At 72.0% G+C, this 16,106-nt stretch overlaps 1 protein-coding gene across 1 annotated transcript; it reads right to left on the bottom strand.

The window, feature by feature from the left end:
- Positions 1-1,458: 1,458 nt before the first annotated feature.
- INF2 (inverted formin 2) lies at positions 1,459-15,855 on the bottom strand. The gene is given in 26 exon segments (XM_037504089.2): positions 1,459-1,894; positions 3,476-4,099; positions 4,318-4,479; positions 4,592-4,694; positions 4,776-4,940; positions 5,042-5,162; positions 5,408-5,478; positions 5,864-5,971; positions 6,065-6,135; positions 6,455-6,555; positions 6,873-6,958; positions 7,095-7,197; positions 7,552-7,613; positions 7,680-7,822; positions 8,043-8,117; positions 8,120-8,213; positions 8,216-8,291; positions 8,404-8,510; positions 8,582-8,946; positions 9,024-9,165; positions 9,602-9,743; positions 10,356-10,389; positions 10,654-10,813; positions 10,909-11,024; positions 11,795-12,199; positions 15,372-15,855. Coding segments are annotated over 26 exon segments (3,684 nt in total). The 5' UTR covers positions 15,391-15,855; the 3' UTR covers positions 1,459-1,865.
- Positions 15,856-16,106: the final 251 nt, after the last annotated feature.

Genomic DNA, 16,106 nt, shown 5'->3' with positions numbered 1-16,106 from the left:
GGGCTTGGGGCCTGCAGCTGGCGGTGGAGACAGGGCAGGGGCTGCAGGGGTCTGTGGGGGTGGGGGACGCGGGTCTGGCTGGCCCACCAGGAGCCATGGGGAGGACCTTGTGGGACTCACAGTGAGGAGGGGGTGCGTCCTTCTGTCCCTCTGGGGTGGTGCGGACAGGGGGACACTGGCTCTGACCCTTCTGGGGTGACCCGGACTCTGGGCCAGCAGGTGGGAGAGCGGCCCTGGACACCGTGGGCTTTCACGGCGCGCAGGACTGGTGCTGGCCAGGCACTGCCCCTATAAATAGCCAGCGGGCCCGGGCGCCCAGCTCCTCCGTAAACAGCCCCGAGCGGCCACAGCTGGGGCTGCCAGTCACAGGCCTGCCCTGAATTAGAGCCCCCCGCCCCCCACCTGCAGCGTGTGATCCCGGGCGGCTGGCCCTGGGGCGCTGTTCCCTGGACAACTGCAGGGTCCCCAGCCGGGCGCCGGGAAGAAGGCGCAGCTGCTGGGCGTGGGCAGCGGTTTCGTTAAAGTTACCCTGAGCTCAGCGCTAGGGGCCGAGCCCCCCACCAGGCCTGCGTCCCCAGAAAGAGCAGCCTGGGAGGCCCCCTGCTGCTGCCCAGAGAGCCCCGGGGATGGCCAGTGACCACCCAGAGGTCCTGCAGCGAGTCAGGGCCAGACGGCACATTCGCACACACACTCACAGACACACACGCCAGCCCCCCACCCCCAGCATCTGGAAGAGGCCGGGCGGCCGACTCGGGAGCGGAGGAGGGTCCTGGCCCCACCTCGAGGAAGTGTCCACAGGACGAGAGTGTCTGTGGGGCAGGCCCGGGCCGGGCTGTCTGGACGCGGGCAGGCGTGGGGAGAGCGGGCACTGGGCGCCGGGAACTTCCAGAGTCTGACACACGAGGTGCAGCGTGGCCCAGAGCTGCCCCTGCGGCCGCTTCCTGCCAGCTGTTTGTGCTCCGCCAGCCGGAGGCTCAGACCCGCCCGCCTCCTCCACCCGCCCCTCCCCGCGCGAGTCACTCTGTCCACTGCCGCCTGCTGCTGCATCATCACGCCTGTGGGGGGCAGCGCCTGGTCGATGGGCTCTTTATTGTGTGCAGCCCCTTAGGCGGGGCCAAGGGCAGGGCCTGGGCGGGTGGCGGGGAGGGTGGCGTGAGAGTAGGTGAGATTCCTCTCCGCCCCAGGGGGCCTCGGCTGGGGGACAGCAGGGCCCAGATGGAGGTAGGAGCGGCGGGCGGCAGGCGGGGCGAGGGGCCAGGCCCTGATGCGGGCGGGCAGCGGGCAGCACCCCTGCCCCAGGCTGCACATGCTGGAGGGGCTGGCTGCAGGGGCCCCGCTGCCTGCTGAGTCGGTGGCCTGGTGCCCAGGCGAGGCGGCCAGAGCGCAGCAGACACCCCAGTCGCCTCTGGGCTCGACGCTGGCCAGCTCCAGCCCAGCAGGCAGACAGCGGGGCGCGGGGTGGGCAGGTGTGGGGAGGGCCGTGTGCACCCCTGCTGGGTCCCGGGGCTCTCAGAGCTGCTGGGGCTTGTGGGGGTCTGTCCCCAGCAGAACCTGGCCCCTGGGTCACCTGCAGAGCCACGTGAGCAGCCCCGCACAGGATGCCCCAGCGGCGGTAGCGGGTGTGCAGGTGCGGCTGGGACAAAGCAGACAGGAGGGCTGGGGTGCAGGGTCTGGGGCGCCAGGTGGCCTGGCCAGTGCCTGTTGGGGTCCCGTCCACCACACGCTGGGGGACCAGAGGGCCCAGCGCTGCCCAGGTCCTGGCCAGGTAAGGCACGGAGTTCTGGTTTCTGAGGCCGGTGCCAGCCCGGCACGGGAGCCCTGCGCAGCGGCAGTCCCGTGGCCCCGTGTGCCCAGGCCGGGCTCCCTCACTTGGCTCTGGGCTTGGGCCTGAGGCCTGTGGGAGGAGAGGAAAGGACCCATTAGGGTGACTGCAGCCCAGTGAGTGGCACTGTGCCCCCACACCCCAGGAGTGGAGCCCAGGCCGGGAGGCAGGCGTGGGATGGCCTGGCCCGCTGGTGCAGGCTGTGTGGCGGGCTCTGCCTGGCTGGGGCCCACTGTCCCCTGTGCCTTCCGCTGCCCTGCAGGACCCGCATGCTGAGGCGCCCGCCCGCCCTCCCCTAGCTGGGGCCCGGGGCCCAGGACCCACTAGCTGCAGGGCCGGAGGCGCTCACAGAGCTGGACTGTCTGCATCGCCCCTTAGCCATGTGGCCGACCACAACACTGACCCCCCGGCTGAGTCAGGGGAGCAGCGGGGTGCGCCCAAGGTGATACTGTCAGCACACAAGACAGAGGCTGCGCGTGGGGTCCTGGGCAGAGTCTTGCTTCCAAAACCCCAACTATGAAGGCGGAGGGGCAGCTGCACCCGTTTTGGGGGACACTGCACAGACGCTGGCTCACTGTCCCCGACTCCCAGGCGAGGGCCGGCCGGGGCCGGCCCCTAAGGACACGCAGTGCTGTGACCCGAAGGTGGAGGCCCCCACAGAGCTGCACTCAGGGCCGCTGGGTGGCACCAAGGGTGAGGCCGCCCTGACGGCAGGATGAGCTGCGGCACAGGCACCGGCTCCTGCCCACACTGCCTGCTCGCCAGGCCCCTCTCTGCTAGCAGGCTGGCAGGGGCTGCCTGGGAGGCACGCCGGGGCGTGTCCCAGCTCCCAGGGCTCCCTGGCACTGGGCGCGTCTTCCTTCGCCAGCGGCTGCTGACCTGTGCCCGCGCAGACCCCACCCTCCTGCCCACAGAGTGGTCCCAGCAGCTGGTGCCTGGGCCTGGTGGCATCTCAGGCTCACGCAGACTCAGAACCTGCCTCCGCGGCGGAGGCCCACCTGGGGCTCCGGCTGGCCCACTCTGACCCTGGTCCCGCCCTAGAAAAGCCCCTCGGCCTCGTGGACTGGGGTGGGCACGCCGGGGCCAGAGGCTGCTGGTCCTTGCACACAGAGCGTGGGGTCCTGAGCTAGCCAGGCTCGAGGCGGGCACCTCCGGCATCCCGCAGGCCCAGGGCCACATCGCCTGCCCCCAGCCTGGGCCTCGCCCACCCACCCCTCAAGGCCGGCAGCAACTCCCAGGCAGCGCGGAGGCGCACACCCAGCAAAGCAGGCTCCGGCGGCAGGGCTGCGGGGATGGCGGCCGCCACCGGGTGCGGGGGGCGCTGAGGGACGCGCGTTAGTGGGCGGACGGCAGCGCCACCGTTAGAGCGAAGCGGGCGGCACCTACCTCACTGGATCTCACAGAACCTTTTTGTTTGGTTACCGTCGGGGTCGGGGCAAGCTCTGCTTTCAAATAAAAGAAACCCCTCAAGGGCGGCCCCTCAGGGGCACGGCGGGCAGCAGTGGCGCGGTATCGGGCGCCCCAGTGCAGAGGTGTGTCCCCGGCCTGCAGGGTCACCCCGCTCAGGGCAGACCAGGGCCTGCTGGCCCTCAGGGAGAGGCTTACGCGTGGGGCAGAGCTCGGCCCGTCCACCCGGCCCGGCTGGCCAGTTACCTTCTTGGCTCCGGGACGGACGCTTCTTCCTTCGCTTGCCAGCGCCCTTCGAGGCCCGCCCACGGGGCCTGGGGAGGCTGCCGGACCCCGAGGAGTCGGTCACCGTGTCCTCAGAGTAGGATCTGTCCAGGGACGTGTCCAGCGTGGAATCCGGGGCTGTGTCCTCCTCGTCCCCGTCGGGGAGTCCGGCGTCGTGGCTGGGAGTAGCCGTGTCCTCCAGCCCCTGGCCGGTGCTGTCCACCCGGGCCCGGCAGACGCCTCCCAGGGCTGTGGGGTTCTCAGGGTGTCGGCTGGCCTCGGGGAGGGGGCCGCAGGAGAACGGGAGAGGCTCCAGGACCTGTGTGTCACCCAGTACCCCCAACCAGGTCCCCGCAGAGGGCTGGGGACTCGGGGGGTCCTCCGGGGCCAGGACGTCACTGGCGTCCGTGTACCAGGAGGCCTGCCTCTCCAGAGGCGCAGGATGGCCCTCCTCCGACGGCTGCCCGGGCGGCTGTGCGCCAGGGGGGACGGCGTCCACGAGGTCCCAGGCGGGAGGCTCCCTGGCTGCAGTGTCCAGATGGGGCTCGGGGGCAGCAGGGCAGCTGGTGCCCCCTGCGGGGCCGCCTGCAGGTGCACTGGCGCTGGCTGTGGGCAGAGGAGTGTCGTCTGGAAGGGGCCTCCGGCCTCCACCTTTGCCCAGTGCTGGGGCCCCAGGCCTGCCCAGCGGCCTCCCGTGGGGGTCCCCGGGGCCACCTCTCCCTCCTGGCGGCTGGACACAGGCTGGAGCCCCGCGGTCCCGGGCGGCATGAGAGAGCTCCGCGAGGCGGGGCCTCCGGGAAGGGGCGGTAGGGGCGGGCCCTCACCTGGCTCCTCATCCCTCGGGGGGCCTGGGGGGGCCACCCTGCCGCCTGCTTCCGTGTCGCCCCGGCCACGGGCTGTCTTCCGCAGCTGGAAGCCCTTCCTGATGTCCGCCAGCAGGGCGTCGATGACACACACCTCCTCCTGCCTCCCGCCGCCCGGCCTGCCTGAGGAGCCAAGCCGCGGACCTCAGGCCCAGCCGGTGGCGGGGGCACCTTGCCCGGCTGGTGGCAGGGGCGCCTCGCCCGCCCGCCGCCCCCCGCCTGGGGCTGGCCTCACCTGGCTTCCCGGCCTCTTCCCGCGGCCGCCGCGCCTCCTCCTCCGCCAGCTGCTGCTTCCTGCGCGCGGCCTTCGCGGCCTGCTCCTTCCGGTCCTTGTTCTCCTGCGGGGGACACGCAGCCGTGACTGCGGTGCCGGCGGACGGCCCGGCGGGGACCCCACCCGCCGCGGGGGTCCCAGCCACCTTCAGGGCGCGGACGAAGAGGTCACGGAAGGTCTTCATGGTGCTGAAGGTCTCCTCCAGGCTCAGCTGCTGGGGGTCCTCGCACAGGTAGGCGGCCAGCTCCTGCCGCTTCTGCCCGATGGCCTGGAACACCTCGTCCAGCGCCTGGGAGGCCTGGATGCTGGCCTGGGGCACAGGGCTGGTCAGCGGCGGGGAGCAGGCAGGGCAGCCTCAGCCGCTCGCCTGGGTGGCCGCAGCTCCCCTCCCGGCCTGGACGCGGCGCTTGCCTGCAGGCGCTGGGCGTACTGCTCCTGCACCTCGGGGGCGGCGGCGGGCAGCCTTCGGGCCATGTCCTCCAGCCTCGCCAAGTTGGCGCTGGACTCGGAGCGCATGAGCTCCAGGTTGATCCTGAAGGCACAGGAGGGCCGGCGGGGTCAGGTGACAGGTGCGTCCACCTGGTGGGGACTCGCTTGTGCCCCGGGATGGCCCTTGCCTGTGCACGTGGGGCTTTGGGGTGGACAGAGTGGGAAGGGCACGTGCCCACACAGCCCGCGCTGGCCGCTGGTGTTGGCACAGTGGCCCTGTGGTTCAGCCTGTCCTTGCCTGACCTTCCACCAGGCCCAGCGAGAGCCTGCGCTGGGGGGAACACTCACCCGGCTGCCTGTGAGGGCCCCTCCAACTCCTGGGGTAGCTGCAGGAGGTCCGGGTGGTGCTTTTCCGCCTCCTGGAAAGACGGGCCAGTGAGCCCTGCGGCCACATCTGCCCCGGCGTGCCAGCCTGCCCCACCGCCATCCCTGCCCCTCCGCTCTCCCCACGCCCCTGGGAACAGCTGGGTCTGGGCTGCCTCGGCCCTCCAACCCTCCCCTGGGGCCTGGTTACAATTTTGTGACATTTTGCTTTTCCAGGGAGGCCCCACGATGGTGGGGGGGGAGGGTGATGGCACGCCAGGGCGCCCCAGAGGGACTGCGCGGGTGGGATGCAGATCTGTCCCCAGAGTGCCTGGCTGTACCCCAGATTGGCCCCTCCCCTCTCGACCCCTGGGTGGCCCCAGGCCCCACCCCATGGCCCCTAGCCTCAGCCCCCCCACCCCTCCCCTCCTCGCTCCCCACCTCCAGCACGTGGTGCAGCAGCGTCACGCGGCCCTGCTGGGACCTGGTCTCCGTCAGCTTGAGCAGCGTGCTCATCTTGAAGCCGGCTGCGTCCCCGGTGTGGCTGCCCTGGGGGTGCGGGGAGTGAGCCGGCCTGGGGTGGGGGGCAGGGAGGGGGCAGGAGTGAGGCCCCAGCCTGGGGGGCGGGGCAGAGCAACTTACGTAGTTGAGAAAGTTCCCGATTTTCAGGATCAGCTGGCAGAAGACGGGCAGCTGGCGGCTGGTGAGCAGGCCTGTGGGCAGGGGTGGGTGAGGGCGCGGCAGCCCGTGTGGGCTCTGGCCTCCGCTCTCGGCTCTTCCCGGCTCAGCGCAGGGCCAGGTGGTGGGGCGCCCCACGCAGGCGCCCCGACAGCAGGGCAGTTGGCCACCCCCGCTGCGGCCAGGGCGCCGAGGGGCCTCCGGAGCCTGCCTGGCCCCGGCTCTCTGCTGACCGTCCCGCCTGTGTCCAGTGTGTGTTTCCCGCAGGCATGCGCCGTGCTCGGGGGCCTGCTCGCCCGCTCGCCCCTCACTCAGGGGCGGACACGCCCGCCCTCCTGCCCCCCGTCCACTCACTCTCGCAGGCGGTGAGCACCAGCTGGGCCTTGGGCCGCACCATGTCCAGCACGACGGCCGTGCCCTCGCACAGCAGCATGCACTCGATGCGCAGCTGGTAGCTGGGGGCAGAGCAGGGGTGGTGCTTGCGGGGGAGGGGTCCCTGGGTCCCAGGGCAGCTTTGGTGGGGAGGGGCACTTCACAGGGGTGCCCTGACTTCCCAGGGGCACTCTCCTCCCTTTAGGAACAGGGGGGGACCTGGACTGCGGTGCAGGTACTCATGCTGAGGTCTGGCCACTCCCACCCCCTTGCTGGCCGGCAGGACCCCAGCCCCACAAGGGCCCCTCGGGAGGCCCCACAGCTGGTGGTTCCCCGGGAGGCCCTCCGCAGCCCCACCGGCCCCCGTCAGCTCCCCCCGCCAGCCCGAGAGCAAGCTCACCAGGGGATGCCCAGCAGGAGTGTGTAGAACTGGTCTGCACTGGCCAGCCTGGCCTGCTCCTCTGTGAATGAGCGCAGGTGCTCAACCTGAGGGGGGAGGCCGCCGTGGGGTTCCTGCCTGGACGCCGCACCCGGCACGCCTGGTCACCGCGGCACCCACTCACCTCGGAGCCCTGTGGGGCCGGCACCCCTCTGGCCTGCTGAACCCAGAGGGTCCGCTTACCTCGTGCTTCTCAGGAAGGAGCTTGAGGAGCTGCTTGAGCACCTCCACGTCGAACCTGGCGGTGTCCCCCGCCCGGATCATGGCGGCGATCTCCTGGTTGGAGCTTTGTGGGCAGAGGGACGGGCAGCCTAAGTCCCGCCTGGCCCCGCCCCCCTGCCAGCGGGCCCCGCCAGCCCTGCCCAGGCTCAGCAGGGCCTGCTCTCCCACCCCGAGGCCGCGGGCACCAGCAGGCCGCCCGCCCAGGGCCCAGGGCAGCGCCTTCCCAGGCTCCTCGGGCCTCTGCCTCCCTTCCAAGGAGCGGCTGCAGGGGGGGACACCCTGCGGGGAGGCAGAGCCAGCTCCTGGCCGGGGCCTTGGGGGCTCCCGGTCACTCTGTGGGTCTCAGTTCCCCCAGAAGCCTGGACCCCAGCCCGGACCCCAGGGCGGCGGGAGAGGGCGGGGCGGGCTCGGCACTCACCACTTGAACTGCTTCAGGAAGATGTTGAGGTGCAGGCTCTTCTTGGGGTCCAGGAAGGTGATCTGGAAAGCACGGCCCACAGCTGGCACCGGGGGCGGCCCCGGACCCCCGCCCCGGGCGGGCCCTACCTCCTTGGGCTCCCTCCGCGCGGGCGCGGCCGCGGGCTCCCGGGGCTTGGCGGCGGGGAAGGAGAAGAGGCGCTCGAGGCTGGCGAGGTCGGGCTCCACGGCGGCGGCGCGGGCGCTCGGCGCGGCCCACAGCGAGCGGTGCTCTGGGGGCGGGCGGGCGGGCTGGGTCGGCGGGCACCGGCGGCACCGGCGCCAAGCTCCGCGCGCGGGGTGCGGGGGCGCGCGAGGGCGCAAGTGGGGGTGCGGGGCGCGCGGGGGGGCGCGCGAGGGCGCAAGTGGGGGTGCGGGGGGGCGCGTGGGGGCGCGCGGGCGCGGGGGCTGGGCTGGCCCCGGACCACCCTGGGGCCAGGATCGGGTCCTCACCGCGGGCCACGCTGGACGGCAGCTTCTGCCAGTTGAGCTTCTTCATGCGCAGCGTGGGCGGGTGCACCCGCCGGGGCCGGGCGGCGGGGCCGAGCCCAGGCCGTGGTCCACCTGGGCCAGGATGACGTCCGCCGCGCCCCCGGGGGCGCCCCAGCCCACGCCGGGCAGGGGGGGCAGGGGGGCGGGGGGGGCGGGGATAGGGTCCCACCTAAGCCGGGCAGTGGGGGAGGGGGAGGGGGTGCTGGGGGACTGAGGCCCCCTGGCCGGGCAGTGGGGGTGGTGGGGGAGGGGGTGCTGGGGGGACTGAGACCCCCTGGCCGGGCAGTGGGGGAGGGGGAGGGGTGCTGGGGGGACTGAGGACCCCTGGCCGGGCAGTGGGGGAGGGGGAGGGGGTGCTGGGGGGACTGAGGCGCCCTGGCCGGGCAGTGGGGGTGGTGGGGGAGGGGGAGCTGGGGGGACTGAGGCCCCCTGGCCGGGCAGTGGGGTGGTGGGGGGACTGAGACCCCCTGGCCGGGCAGTGGGGGGGGGTGCTGGGGGACTGAGGACCCCTGGCCGGGCAGTGGGGGAGGGGGAGGGGGTGCTGGGGGGACTGAGGCGCCCTGGCCGGGCAGTGGGGGTGGTGGGGGAGGAGGGGGAGCAGGGGCGGGTGAGGTTGTTGGCGGAGCAGTCATCCTTGTCCCGGGGCTCTGGCTGCTGACCCCCTGCTGGCTGGAGGGGACGGCTGCGGGCTGCTGGCCCTCCACATCTGCCTTCCGGGTGCTGGAGCTTTTGGGGGAGCTGCCCCTTTGACTCTGCCCCAGGTCAGCTTGGACACTCTTGTGGGCTTTGTCCAGGGAGCTGGGGCGCAGCCGCCCCTTGATGGACAGGAGCCGCTCCGTCATCTCCTCCAGGGTGCATTCCTCCGCTGCGGACGGTGCGGGGAAGGGCGGTCAGCGGGGAGGGGGTGGGCAGCAGGGGGCTGGAGGCGGGCAGCAGGCTCACCGTCGCTGGCCAGGAGCACGGCCCGGTTCACCAGGCTCTCCAGGGCTGCCCAGAGCAGCTGGCCGGAGCGCAGGCCGGGCTCCAGCAGCAGGAGGCCCTGCAGCACGGACAGCAGCTGGGCGGACGCCGGCGAGCAGCTCACCTGGGGACATGGGCCGGTCAGCGGCCACCCTCCCGGGGTGCTCATCACCGTGCCTCAGTCTGCAGGGGTGTCCACCCCCCTTCCCCACGCCGGGGCCTGGTGATGCGCCTGCGTGGGCGGGTCCCGCCACGCCAGGTCACGGGGCGCCTGCGTGCCCAGTGGGCGGGTCCCTGTGGCCCGCGTCTCTGCCCACGAGACCAGCCGCGCTGCTGCCGACCCCTCGGACGGCCCAGCACGTCTCCAGTTGCTTCTGGACGCACCGGGGACGCTGACCCCAGACACTGCCGCTGGGCTCACAGGATGGGAGATTCCTACAGGAGCGTGGGCCGCAGGACTGAGCGCCCTGGCCCCCATGCCAACCCCCCACCCCCCGCCTCCCGAGCGTGGCCCAGGGCCTGGCCGCCCTGCCTGGCCCTGCGCCTCGGCCGCCGCCCACCTTGTGGAACAGGGAGGCGAAGACCTCCTGGTGGCTGCTCATGTCCACGCCGCCGCACACGCGCAGCAGCTCCTCCTCGTCCTCCGCCCTGGCCTCCGCGAAGGCCTCCAGCTGGATCAGCAGGTCGGCGTCCTCCAGCTCCCTGGGGTGGCGGGTGGCTGAGCAGACCCCCAGTGGTGCCCCCACTGCCCAGGGCTGCCAGCACTAGGCCTTAGGGTCCCCGCCCAGGAGAGGTGGCCGGGGCAGGTGGAAGGGAGGCACCCCCAGGCCTCCTGCAGGGCGGCTGGAGAGCAGGGGGTGCTTCAGGCCTCCCTGGGCCCAGCACCTGCCAGTCACCTTGGCCTGGCCCGGAACCATGCCCCAGCAGCCGGGACGGGCCCCTCAGCCCCACAGACCTGCCCCAGGGACCCCCAAACTGACTTCCCCGCAGCTTCTCCCCCCGGAAGTGGGCCTGCTGAGCCCAGGACATGACCGAGTGTGAACCCCAGAGGTGCACAGTGAGTTTCATCTAAGGGGGGGCCGCAGCTGTCGGGCTCAGGCTGCAGGGTCGGTGTCCGAGTCTGGACTCAACTGGCTCCTCGCCTCGGACCGGTTCCCAGGGCAGCTGCCATGGCCCCAGGGGTGACCCCGAGAGTGGCGGGTCCAGGAATGCTGGGTGGCTCTGATTCTGGGGGCTCTCTGCAAGGCACCCCACCCTCGGAGGCGCCATGGGGACTGGGGAAGGCGAGGGCTGGGGGCACCAGCTGGAACTCACCGCAGGCGTGTCAGAATGTCCAGCAGCTGCAGCCCTGGGAGGGACAGAGGGTCAGCAGGCTGGCCACACTGTTGCCCTGGTCACCTTCCCCTGCTCTCTCCTGGGCTTCCTGCCAGACACCCAGCCCAGGGGTGGAGGGGGCTCTGCGGCTCAGGTGCTGGGCACACAGGGGGCCCATCCTCCAGGGCTCGTGCCCAGGGTACCGAAGGTCCCATCCCGGAGGGAGCAGGAGTGCAGGGTGCTGGCCCCTGCTGTGGGCCCCAAGTGGGCATGGGGTGGGGGCAGGCGGGCCGGGCACCTATGAACTCGCTGCGCAGCTGGGTGCGGGCCCGCAGGTCCTCGGTGCCCAGGATGAGGGCATTGACCACACTGAGCAGGGTGACCACATAGGGCACGTTGTCGCTGTCGGCCAGCTCGGCCATGATGACGCTGAAGCGGTACTGCTGGCTGCACACCGTCTGGGGGGAACCAGGGCTCAGGGGGTGCCCCGCCGGCTGCCCTGCCCCCTCACCACCCCGCCCACCCCCGTATCCCACTCCCCTGCGCCCCTCACCTTGTAATGGTCCAGCGCGTCCAGGGCCAGGGCATGGCCCTCTGGGGAATAGATGCACAGGGCAGCCAGCAGCTCAAACACCTGCTTCTTGACCATCACATTGGATGTGTCCAGTGCTAGGGGGTGTGGGGGTATGTTGGGGTTACACCACGGGCAGGGGCTTCTCCTCTCTGCCGAACCCGAGACCCTCCTGTCTCAACGCTCGCATTTCAGCTGGGCAGCAGCGGGTGCTGGCAGAGGCCAGGGGTGCTCTGCTCTGCGCTGGCCCGCTGCCCGCAGGCACCGACCCGCCTGCCTGAGCCCTGCAGGACGCGCTCCCTCAAGCTCAGCTGTGCCACACAGCGGTGACGCCTCGGCGCCCTGGGACCCCTGCCCACCCCTCATGCCCTCAGCTGTGAACGTTTTGGGGGTGTCCAAAGGACTCCACCCACTCGTTCACCCCCACCCTTCAGGGCCACTAGAGCCCCAAGCATCAATGGGACACAGTCGGTGTCAAGGGACACAGTGACCACCGTCCCTGAAGGCCCCCCGGGGTCTCTCCCAAGGTTGAGGACTAACTGGATGCAGTCTGGGGAGACTTCCTGGGGGAGGTGACACTGAGCTGGAACCTAAAAGTTGAGCAAGACTGCAGGCAGCAGCTGAGCGGGAGGAGCGAGGGGCCGGGGCCGGGCAGGTGGCGGCAAAGTCGCCAAGGCCAGGGCCGATGTCCCGCAAAGGTGAGGGCTCCGAGCCAGTCAGAGCGCAAGCAGGGCCATGGGGATGGGGGTGGGGGGGGACTGCAGGGGGCAGTGTGGCCCAGCGGGTGGGGCTTGCGGCCCCAAGTCTCCCCCCAGATCGCAGTGGGCGAGTGGGCAGCCGGGCCCTCCCCAGGCCCCCAGGGGCTCACCCAGGGAGAGCTGGCGCACGTAGGCCTGGTTGCCCAGGATGTAGCCCATGCCGGGGCGGGAGTTCATGACAGCGCGCACGCAGCCGACACACGTGAGCTGCAGCAGCGCGTCTGCGATGCGTGCCACCCCGCGGCCCGACAAGCGTGCCAGGGCCTCGAGCAGCAGGTCCAGGCCACTCTGCTCCAGGAACTGCACCATCCAGCTGCCGTCGCTGCTCTCCAGACGCTTGCGTAGCCCCGAGTAGTTGACCACAGAGGGCACCTGCAGCAGCCGCACGCACAGCTCGGGCTCGGCGCTCTCCAGGTTGGCCTCCGCGGGGTCCCCCTCCTGCGGCCCCAGCTTCTCCTTCAGCGCCGCCCACTTGCGCTGCGCGCCCTCCTTCACCGACATCTTGTCAAGCTGAGCTGTGGGCACAGGGAATGTCAGTGGCTGCCCTGGGTGGGGCCCAGCTCCTGCCACTCCACTGGTGGCCCCGACAGTAGGCAGCCCCCCTAGTGGGAAAGCACCCGGTCTCTGCTGACATCCACCCTACCCGGTCGCCACAGAAACTGAGGGGCGGGCCTGAGGGGGCCACACTGGCAGGAACACCACTGGCCCAGAGTCCCTGGGCCCCTGCCTGGTCCCAGCACACCAGCGCACGGGGCCACAGGGCACCACGGGCAGGAGCCATGTGTACAGGAGTGTGGCCAGGAGGGGCTGGCTCCAGTCCCAGCGAGACCAGGCCAGGGGAGCAGCCCCTGGGGGTGGAGGTGTTCTCTGCCTGCGAGGAGGGCGGGGTCTCAGCAGCTGAGAAGGGCAATGTGGACCCATGGGGGAGGCCCTCGTCCTGGTGCAGCCCCCCTCACCCTGCACACCACCACCGCCCTGGATGCTGCCAGGCAAAGGCCTTGGGCTAGCCCTCCCTGCCCCGCCCACTGGCCCTCGTCCCTGTCTCCTGGGCGGAGTGGACTTTCCCAGGCCAGGCTCTAGCCTCCAAGTGTCCTCTCCAGCCAGGAACCCCAGGGCTCCCGGGCGCATAGACAGCCTCCAGGCTCTGCCTGGCCCTCCATGTGACCCCCTGTCCCCAGGGCCATGGGCAGTGAGAGGGGTGACCAGAGCAGGGTGAGGCCCTGCCTGCATGCCTGGCCAACGGCGGTCCCCCGTCCGCCTGGAGCTGAGCTGCACAGCCAGCCCTGCCCACGGGTGCTGTGTGGGGCAGCAAGAGGACACAGGGCTGGGCTGGCTCTGGCCCGGGTCCCAGGGGGCATCTGGCCAGGAGAGCCGGTTCAGCTGGGCCCGGTGGCTGAGCTACCCACAGGTGGGCCGGGAGTTGCCAGGTGCGCCGGGCTGGCCCCAGCCGTCTTCCTGGAAACGTCCCAGCTGCCTCCCGATGAGCTGGGCCATCTGAAGGCGAGCAGGCAGGTGTGCACCTGCGGCTGCCTGCACGCAGTGCCCGCCGGGGGCCTCCTGGGAGTCGGGTTGGCCCCGCCCTGGGGGTCTCCGAACAGAAGCCCCACCTGCAACAAGCCGCCCGAGCAGCCGGGCCAGAACCGAGGGTGCCAGCTCTCAGCCACTGTGCTGGCGGCCACCTAGAGCCCCCAACACGAGTAGCTCCCCAGAGTCAGTCTGGGGCCCCTGGGCCAGGGCAGGTGTGTGGCCACAGGGGCACAGGCCGTGAGCCCCCAGCCTCACCCTCCCTGCAGCCGGCTTGCAAGCCCGAGCTGGGGGCAGCTGGCCGGTCCCCGGTCCCCGTGGCCGGTCCCTGCGGCAGTGGCTGCACACTGTGCCCGCCTGAGCAGGGCGCCATCACACTGCAGGGTCTGGGGCTGCCAGGACGCCTTCCTGACAATCCCGGCTGGCGTGGGCGCCGCGGGGAGCCTCATCCTGGGCCCAAGCTGGAGTGGGGGACCCTCCTGGGGGGGGGCCTCCCCCTCTGCTCTCCAGCAGCTGGGTGTCTCCGCGGGAACCTGTCCCCCGTGGGCACCGTGCGACGGCTCAGGGGCGCTGCTGGCTGCGGTAGTGCTGTCCACGGCCCCGCAGCCCTCCCGTTCCAGGCCCCCTTAGCCCTGCCAGCCTGTGGGTCCAGCTGCCAGGCCAGGGGCCAGGGGCCAGGGGCCAGGGTGGGGGCCCTGCCGCCTGGAATGTGCGCGCGCTGCCGCGGGGCGGGGCCTCGGCGGGGCGGGGCCTCGGCGGGGCGGGGCCTCGGCGGGGCGGGGCCTCGGCGGGGCGGGGCCTCGGCGGGGCGGGGCCTCGGCCTGGAATGTGCTCGGCGCCCCGCGGGGCGTGGCCCTGGCGGGGGCGCGGCCTCCCCGGGCGGGGCCGCTCCCAGGAATGCGCCCGGCTCCGGCTCCGGATGGCCGCGACCTGCGCTCGGGGCTGTTTTGCAGCCGCCGCCCACCGCAGAAGCCGCGCGGGGCCGGGCCCTCCCGCCGCCCAGGGGTGGGGGAGCCTCGCGTCCCTTCCCCCCGCCCTCCCCGCCCCCGCGCTGCCACAGTGGGCAGGGAGGGCCTGTCACCCCAGTGTCTGGCACGGGTGGGGTCTCCCAAGGGTCCTGGTGCTCACTTTTGCACACCAACACCGAGGGGCCCCCCGCAGCGCCATGCCTCTCCCTCCGCCGGGCTCCCGAGGCGGGTCTCCCTGGGCGCTCTGCCAGCCGTCCCCGACGGGGCCAGGCTCCGATCACCCACCCAGCCCACACCAGCGCCGCCCAGGGCCTGAGCAGTCGGCCAGCGGCCCCCGGCCCCTCGCCCGCCTCCCTCCTGCCCGCGCCTGGCGACACCAGCCTCTCCGGGCCCCACGTCCGCGGCCCCCACGTCCCCGGCTGCCGGGCTGACTCACTGAGGCGCTGCCCCGCCTGGCCAAGCCGAGTGGGCGTGGGGGGCAGGTCAAAGCCGACCCCTTCCCTGTCCCCAGACCTCAGAGGCCAGGCCCTGGTGCGGATGGGGAACTGCGCCCCGATGGCGAGGCCCCCCGCAGGGCACTGGCCGCCCAGCTGTCCTGGGCGTGGATGTCCAGTGGTGTCGTGGGTGGGTGAGCCCAGACGGGGGAGGGCAGGGCCCTGTGGGGGTGGCTGCCGCTTCTGTTCCTGGACCAATTTCTGCAGTGGCTTGAAGAGGCCCAGGGACTGGGGGCTCTAGGGGAAGCCCCGGGGCGAGGCTACCGGGCAGGCGCAGCAAGCAGGGCGCCGGATGGGGGCAGCTGCCTGGGGTGGGAGGCAGCCTCGGGGTGGCCCTGCCAGTGTCAGCACAGGGGCTGGGAGCTGCTGGGCTGGAGCCGGGCTGGGGGCGGGTGCGAGGAGGGAGCTTGTCTTCCACAGGGTGGGCGGGTAGCGCGGCAGGAGCGGGATCCCGGAACTGGGAGGCAGGGGCTGCCACACGGTATTTTTAGCTCCTGCAGGAACCCAAATTTTTCCACTGCCTGGCAACCCTTGGATCGTGTTCCTGGCAGCTCCCCGAAGCTCGGGGCAGCCTGGCCCTGTGTGGTGGGGGAGCCCCTGGAACTGACACCGCCCCAGTGTGGACCCCATCACCGTCACCCCGAGCTCCAGCATGTGTCACCTCCCCCCCAGGTCGCTGGCCTCATAGGTGGTTGACTGACCTGTGTGGTCACCTGCCATAGGCCCGTCCCAGGCTGTGCACAGGGGGCCTTGGGGAAGGGGGAGAGCCGCGAGTCAGCCCATCACCCGCCTGTCCAGTGTCCCCTGGCCTCCCCAGTCCAGGCAGCATGCTAGCCACAGCCGCCCACAGCTCCGGCTGGATGCCCTGATGTGTGAGGGTGCCCAGCCCGGGTCGGAGGGACCCACCTCAGTCACAGCAGCGTCAAAGCAGAGCGCGAGGGGTGCTCCTTGTCCCGGGGGTTCTAAGTACATGAGCCACGCCTTGTGGGCCGTGCCAGATGCATCTGGGGTGAAAACGGCCATTTTCACAATTGGGGAAGAGAAAGTACCAGAGAGCAGGAGACCACAGGGGCGCCGAGGGCGGGGACCCCAGGTCGCGGGTGGGAAGGGCAGGGTGGCAGCCCGGCCTCGCACGGGCGGAGCCCCAGGGTGGAGATGGGGCCAGGCCAGGCCCACCACATGCGCAGGATCCACAGGCAGGTGGCGTGAGGTTGCCCAGGCCACGCATCCCCCCCCCCCCAGGGAATTCAGAGAGGATGGGGAGGTGGGGACTCAGGGCAACAGGAAGTGCCCTCACTGGGGGGAAGCCCCGGCTCAGCCTGCCCCTCGCCACGCGCTGGGTTCTGGGAATGGGGTCTGCCCTCCCCCAGAGGCTCAGCGGGCTCTGCGGGGGCCGGAAGGGCAGCAGGAAGGGCGGCAGCGCCGAGCAGGAAGCA

Source organism: Talpa occidentalis, unplaced genomic scaffold, assembly GCF_014898055.3.
Source record: "Talpa occidentalis isolate TD23 unplaced genomic scaffold, MPIMG_talOcc4v2.1 talOcc4.11, whole genome shotgun sequence".
Classification (NCBI taxonomy): domain Eukaryota; kingdom Metazoa; phylum Chordata; class Mammalia; order Eulipotyphla; family Talpidae; genus Talpa; species Talpa occidentalis.
This window is presented reverse-complemented; position numbering and strand designations above follow the sequence as displayed.